Source organism: Mastomys coucha, unplaced genomic scaffold, assembly GCF_008632895.1.
Source record: "Mastomys coucha isolate ucsf_1 unplaced genomic scaffold, UCSF_Mcou_1 pScaffold21, whole genome shotgun sequence".
NCBI lineage: Eukaryota > Metazoa > Chordata > Mammalia > Rodentia > Muridae > Mastomys > Mastomys coucha.
The window spans coordinates 136,816,835-136,822,708 of NW_022196904.1; the positions used below are offsets into that span (position 1 = coordinate 136,816,835).

The window sequence follows — 5,874 nt, forward strand, 5'->3', positions numbered from 1 at the left end:
CCCACACCCTCCATAACTGCTGACACACTGGTTCAGAAGCTCTCCTCTTCGGGGAGACTTCCTTGAGGGATACTTTGGACAGCTGTCCTTTCCCTCTACCAGACCATCTGGATAGCTCAGGGGCTGGCAGTTCTTGTGTCTGGTGCCTTGCCCTTCAAGTCCATACACCTGTCTCCAGGCCTCAACTGTCAAGACCAATCCACATTTCCTTCATTGTCCTCAAGAGCACCCCAAATTCATCACAGCCAAACCTGAGATCTTCAAGCTAAATCTTGTCTTTTCCTCCTGTGACCCTCAGCTGGAAAAGGGTCCCACCCCTGCCAAAGAGCAGCAGGAAATGAGAAAAGGTGCTTCCTGATACCCTCCCTTGGGCCTTCGCAGCCTGTCTTCAAGCCTAAGGCCAAAGAGCCCTGGGTCTCCCCAGACTGTAGCCACCATCGTCCTTACCCTCACACCTAGCACATCCTCAAGGGTCTCCGAATAAATGCCTCCATCAGGAGGAAGCCAGTGAGCTTGTCAACAGATGACTTAGCATCCCCTCTAGGTCTTCTAGACGTCGGGAACCCCAGGAGGCCATGGCTTCCTGCTCCCCTCGGCACTGCTGCTCCCTGAAGATGTGCCACTTGCCCAGGCACACAAGCTGCCCAGGCTGCTCAGATACACAACTAGGCACACTGCTCGGCTCCAAAGATGCTTCAAGACCCTGTCTCCTCACTGCACTCCGCCCTCCACGGCAATGGCTGCAGAGCACTATAGTTTTCAAGGCCCAGTCTAAGTAGTGACTCTATCTGTCCCCTCTCAGCAGTCCAGAAAGGGGAAGAAAGCTGCCCAAGGTCCCACACCCTGACAGGTCATCCCTTAACACTTCCAGCATGTGGAACTCAGTCCCTAGACCACATTCCTTTCTTTGGTGCCTCTTGTAGTACCCCAGACTCCTGCCAGACTCCCCATTCTTACTCAATCACTAGCACCTCCACACTGTCCCTGCTGTCCCTCATGTGGGGAGGTAGGTGGGTGGGCAATAGGAATAAAGCCACAAGGTCCTGGACACAGCATGAAAAGAAACCAAAAGCCTTTTTTTTTTTTTTAATAAATTTAAGAACAATTCTATCTTTCTCTTCTCCCCAAAGCAATTAATACTAACTAAAAGAGAGCATATGGCCAGGGGTAAAGGGGCAAAGGGTGCTAGGAGTCATAGTCCTCTTCATCTTCTGCATCAGGGGCTGAGGGGCCGGGAGGTGCGGGGGGCAAAGGCAGAGGAGAGGTGAAGGGCATGAAGGGCGTTGGAGGGCTGCAGGACAGAAGATGGAGAAAATCAGGCTTGCCACTGTGCTATGCCCAACCCACAGGCCCCACCCCCATCCTCCAGAGGCAGAGGTGGTCAAAGCCACCTGTCACGTCACAGGAGACGAGCCCCCCCCTTTTTTTTTGGTTTTTTTGAGACAGGGTTTCTCTTTGTAGCCCTGGCTGTCCTGGACCTCACTCTGTAGACCAAGCTGGCCTCGAACTCAGAAATCCACCTGCCTCTGCCTCCCAAGTGCTGGGATTAAAGGTGTGCACCACCACCGCCCGACCAGAACAAACTTTTGTGTTTAACGTCCCCTCCCATTCCCTAAATCAGCCACCACCACCAAGTGGTTGGGAAGTAAAACTAACTGGCTCTGGGGAGTCTGGCATGCCCCTTTCTGGTGTGCTGGGGTTGCTCACCTCTGAAAGTGGGCAGGAGGGTGACTGGCTTGGGGTGGAGGCTGTGGTGTCTCTCCTTCCCCATCGGTATCCGTGTCCTCGGACTCATCCTGTGAGCACAGCAGGGGTCAGGGTTAATGAGCCGGCCTGGACCCATCTCTAGGGAGCCCAAACCCCTGGGAGAGTAATGGAGGCTGTAGAGGAGGAGGAGGCCAGGCCTTCCCATCAGCCTTACTCACCTCCTGTTCTGAGTCTGTCCCGGACAGTTTCTTGTCTTTGCCTTTGCTTCCCGTGCCTCCGTTCTTCCTGCCACTGCTGCCTGGCTTGCGGCCCCTTCGGGAAGGTACAGTCCATCTGCCCAGAGGCCTCTCTCCCCCTCGAGCCCTCACCCTCCAGCTACCCCCAATCCCTATGGCCTTGGCCTTTCCCACCTATACACCTGGTCTTGGTTACCCACCTTCGAGGACCCTTGTCCCCATCCATGTGGTTGTCTTCCCCATCCCCCTGCATGTCAGGCACAGATGCCACCAAGTCTTTCAAGAAGTCAAATTGCTGCTCGAGCTCTATGCACTGCTTCCTGAAGAAGTGGGAGAGGAAAGTGTTCAAACAGGGCCCCCAAAACACTTATGGAAGGATAGAAACAACCTTTTCGTGTCGGTACGGTGGAACATGAAAAACACCCCTCTCCACTTCCACCAGGTCTCCCGGGCGAGCAGGCAGGGCGGCTCATCTCCGAAATACCTAATCTCTCCTAACCTAATCAGCCCAAACCCACAAAGCTGGCTTCCCTCAGCCTCGCACCACTCCCCCCTGTCAGAACACTGCCTCCTCAAAAGCCCCTCCCAGCTCAGCGGCCACTCACAGGTGGGACGTGGTCATGGTTTTGGCATTCCGAGACTGGGTCACCTGGCAAGCCTTCTTCAACAGGGACTCCAGGAAGAGCTCAAGTGCCCGGGCTGAAGGCGTCAAGGAGAATCCAAAAAGGGGGAGTGCCGCAGTCCCGCCCCACGCCCCTCAGCCCAGCCAGCCCCTAGTAGGATACAGATGATGACAGGCACAGCTGCCGCCACCTTCCCAATCTCTTCGTCCGTCTGCATGATCTTCTTGATCCGCGCCTGGCGAAGGAAGGGGACAGAGCTCGTCTCCTGCGTCCCTACAGGGGGGGCTGAGGGAACCAGGGGGTATCCCCGGAGAAGGAGAAGGAGAAGGGCGCGGGGGGCACTGAGCCAGGAGGGCATGGAAGGGGCGGGGCGTCAGGCCGTGAACACCTAAAGGCACCCGCCCCCCCACCAGCAGGACCTGGGCCCAAGCCTCCCAGGAGCCCAGCCTGCCGAGGCCCATCCCGGCCACGTGCTCACCGGCGGAAACCGCGCGTTATACTTCTTCTTCTTGCTTGGCATCTCGGGGCCTCTCTCGCTGCGCCGGGCCCAGCGCCGCCGCCCGCAGCCTCTGGGCCCCGGGCCTGTTCGCCGCCGGCCCGCCGCGGTTCCCCCCGGGTCCTGGTGCCGCCTACTCCGCCCACACCACTTCCCGCAGGGTCCTAGTGCCGCCCGTAGGAAAGCCGCTCCCCCCCGACCCAAGCGCCAGGCTTTGGATCCTCCAGGGCGGTGCGCGTCCTTCCCAGGGCTCGCCCGCCGCCACGCCCACCCGCCCCCCAAGCTAAAGTACGAACGTTAGCTCCGCCTCCCGAAGCCCTGCCCCTCCCGGGATTCTCGCGCTGGCTCCGCCCCCGGACGCAGCCCGCCCCTTCCCCTGAAGCCCCCGCCCCTCGCCTTCTGGTTCCGCCTCTGGCCCCGCCCCGTGACTGTGTTTGTCTATAAAGTTGTTGTTGAGGTGGCGGGACCCTAAGATGGCGGCGGCGGCGGCGGCCGTGGCAGGGGCGGGGCGCGGCGGGGGTGGCGGCGCGGACCCGGGGCAGGAGCGGAGCCGGGCCCGAAGTTGGGTTAGCGCGGAACGGAGTGAAGGCCGGAGGTGACTGCGGGGCGGCGAGAGGGACAGCTCTGGGGTAGAGGCAACCCTTAAGCTGTGGGCTCTAATGGCGGCGGGTGTGGTAGGGCTGGAGCCTGGTCCTCGCGCAGGCTCTGTCCTATCTGGTTCGAGTCCGGATGTTGCCCATTGAGTCCCTGATATCAGGGCCGCCGTCCTCTCTGGGACTCAGAGTCACGGTGTTTAAGTGTACCCCAAATAGTTCACTGTGGGAGGCCTGGCCCTCTACAGCCCGTCTCTGAGGTTGGCGAACCTGCGTTTTGCCTACGTCCATTAAATTGCAGCGCCGCACTAACAGAGTCGAGTCCCGTGCCAGTTAACACTTAAGCTCTAACGCTCTTTACAGGCTTGACCTTGGGCAAGCCCCTCTTCTAAGTTCGATTTCCTTGTTTGTAAGCAGTGAACGTAGTGCTAACAATAGCGACTACACCTCAGGCATTTTATTCTAGAGACAGATCTAGACAGGATCAGTTGTTATCCCATTGAGAAGATGAAGCAACTGAGGCAGACATTAAGTCTTGCCCAGGGCCACAGTTTAATGCAGTGCCTGGCACCCTCTAGGACCCAACACTTTTTATTTACTGTCTCAAACCTCTGACTCAGTTCCCTCACAACAGGATGGAGCCAAACGAAGAGCTGGAAGAGGAGGACTCTCCAGGTGGCCGGGAGGATGGCTTCACTGCCGAGCACCTGGCTGCAGAAGCCATGGCAGCTGACATGGACCCCTGGCTGGTATTTGATGCCCGTACTACACCTGCCACAGAGCTGGATGCCTGGTTGGCCAAGTACCCACCATCTCAAGTTACTCGCTATGGGGACCCAGGTTCACCCAACTCTGAACCTGTGGGCTGGATTGCAGCCTATGGGCAGGGTTACACTCCCAACTCAGGGGATGTACAAGGGCTGCAGGCAGCCTGGGAGGCTCTGCAGACCAGTGGGCGACCCATCACACCAGGTACCCTGCGCCAGCTGGCCATCACCCACCATGTGCTCTCTGGCAAGTGGCTGATTCACCTGGCACCTGGCTTCAAGCTGGACCATGCGTGGGCTGGCATTGCCAGGGCTGTAGTTGAGGGCCGTCTTCAGGTGGCCAAGGTGAGCCCACGGGCCAAGGAGGGTGGGCGCCAGGTCATCTGTGTTTACACGGACGACTTCACGGACCGCTTGGGTGTGCTGGAGGCAGATTCTGCCATCCGTGCCGCGGGCATTAAGTGCTTGCTCACTTACAAACCTGACGTCTACACCTACCTGGGCATCTACCGAGCCAATCGTTGGCACCTTTGCCCCACTCTCTATGAGAGCCGTTTCCAGCTTGGAGGCAATGCCCGTGGCTCTCGAGTGCTGGATCGTGCCAACAATGTAGAACTGACCTAATGGGGCCAAGTAGGAGAGACCATCTTTTGCTTCCCAGCTGGGGATGGATCCTCCTTTCTTCTCTTCCTTGTCCCAAGAAGGCTGAGCTCCCTAGCTCTGAGGACTCATTGACTTGGGAACTGCCTGCACTCAGTCCCTTTGAACTTCTGTTCTCTGTGTAGGGCCAACTCCAACCCTCACAGGTGGGGGCTCTGGCTCTCTGAGGGCCGGGCCCTCGGCTGCCCTCTGTGATGCTGCTCCCCACCACTGCCCAGGACCACAGCTTGGGTGCAGAGATACTTGAGGAAGTCTGCCCTGGCCACCTCTGTCCCCACTATACTTAGCCTGCACTCTCCCTTTTCTTTCCTCCCTCAGAAGGGAGGGAACTTAGTGCTTCCAGTCCCTGCCCTTGGAGCCGCCATAGCCCAGGTGGCAGGCCCTTCCAGGACTGAGCATGCTATTGGGACCTATACATGTTCTGGCCAAGAGGAGATGCAGGGTCCTGGACGTGGGGTCAGTTCCTCTCTGCATACTCAGAGCCTGTATGACCAACACCCCTCCCCTGGCTACCCTGACATGTGCCTGCTCCTGGCATTTCAATAAAACACAGCTTGGGTCTGTGTCTTGAGTGTTTTTTAAAAATACTGTCCTGATGGTTACCTGCATTGGCTCTTGAGGAAAGACAGGACTAGAAGAGGCAGCTCTAGCCTGAGTAGGCCTTCTTTTCCTTCCTCAGTGGTGAAGATGGTGTGCTGCTTTGCGGAGGCCAGGCTCCATTGCTGAGAACCTCTTCAGAGCTGTCCTCCCTCTGTACCCCGTGCATCAAAGTCAGTTTCTTAGGTCTTTCCA

General features: G+C 58.0%; 2 protein-coding genes across 3 annotated transcripts; one reads left to right on the plus strand and one right to left on the minus strand.

The window, feature by feature from the left end:
• Positions 1-1,071: 1,071 nt before the first annotated feature.
• Drap1 (DR1 associated protein 1) lies at positions 1,072-3,357 on the minus strand. Its single transcript, XM_031389285.1, has 7 exons — positions 3,045-3,357; positions 2,729-2,801; positions 2,549-2,642; positions 2,144-2,263; positions 1,926-2,019; positions 1,708-1,796; positions 1,072-1,291 (listed from the first exon to the last, which is right to left on the minus strand). The coding sequence occupies exons 1-7, from the start codon at positions 3,084-3,086 to the stop codon at positions 1,186-1,188; spliced, it is 618 nt and encodes a 205-aa protein (XP_031245145.1). The 5' UTR covers positions 3,087-3,357; the 3' UTR covers positions 1,072-1,185.
• Positions 3,358-3,392: 35 nt separating this feature from the next.
• On the plus strand, positions 3,393-5,645 carry CUNH11orf68 (chromosome unknown C11orf68 homolog). Of its 2 annotated transcripts, none has more exons than XM_031389284.1 (2): positions 3,393-3,657; positions 4,276-5,645. In XM_031389284.1, exons 1-2 carry the CDS (start codon positions 3,536-3,538, stop codon positions 4,679-4,681), a joined length of 528 nt encoding a protein of 175 aa, XP_031245144.1. In that variant the 5' UTR covers positions 3,393-3,535; the 3' UTR covers positions 4,682-5,645. The 2 variants fall into 2 exon arrangements, with proteins under 2 accessions (XP_031245144.1, XP_031245142.1); XM_031389282.1 differs by having other exon boundaries at positions 3,409-3,657; positions 4,290-5,645.
• The last annotated feature ends 229 nt before the right edge of the window (positions 5,646-5,874 follow it).

What these genes read in the sequence shown, in the direction of transcription:
- Drap1 (XM_031389285.1), bottom strand. Translation starts at nt 3,086, where the DNA reads ATGCCAAGCAAGAAGAAGAAGTATAACGCGCGGTTTCCGCCG. An exon ending in AGCTGTGCCTGTCATCATCT is followed by an intron (nt 2,643 to 2,728) that starts GTATCCTACTAG and finishes TGACGCCTTCAG; the next exon opens with CCCGGGCACTTGAGCTCTTC. An exon ending in ACCATGACCACGTCCCACCT is followed by an intron (nt 2,264 to 2,548) that starts GTGAGTGGCCGC and finishes CCACTTCTTCAG; the next exon opens with GAAGCAGTGCATAGAGCTCG.
- CUNH11orf68 (XM_031389282.1), top strand. Translation starts at nt 3,536, where the DNA reads ATGGCGGCGGCGGCGGCGGCCGTGGCAGGGGCGGGGCGCGGCGGGGGT. An exon ending in GAACGGAGTGAAGGCCGGAG is followed by an intron (nt 3,658 to 4,289) that starts GTGACTGCGGGG and finishes CCCTCACAACAG; the next exon opens with GATGGAGCCAAACGAAGAGC.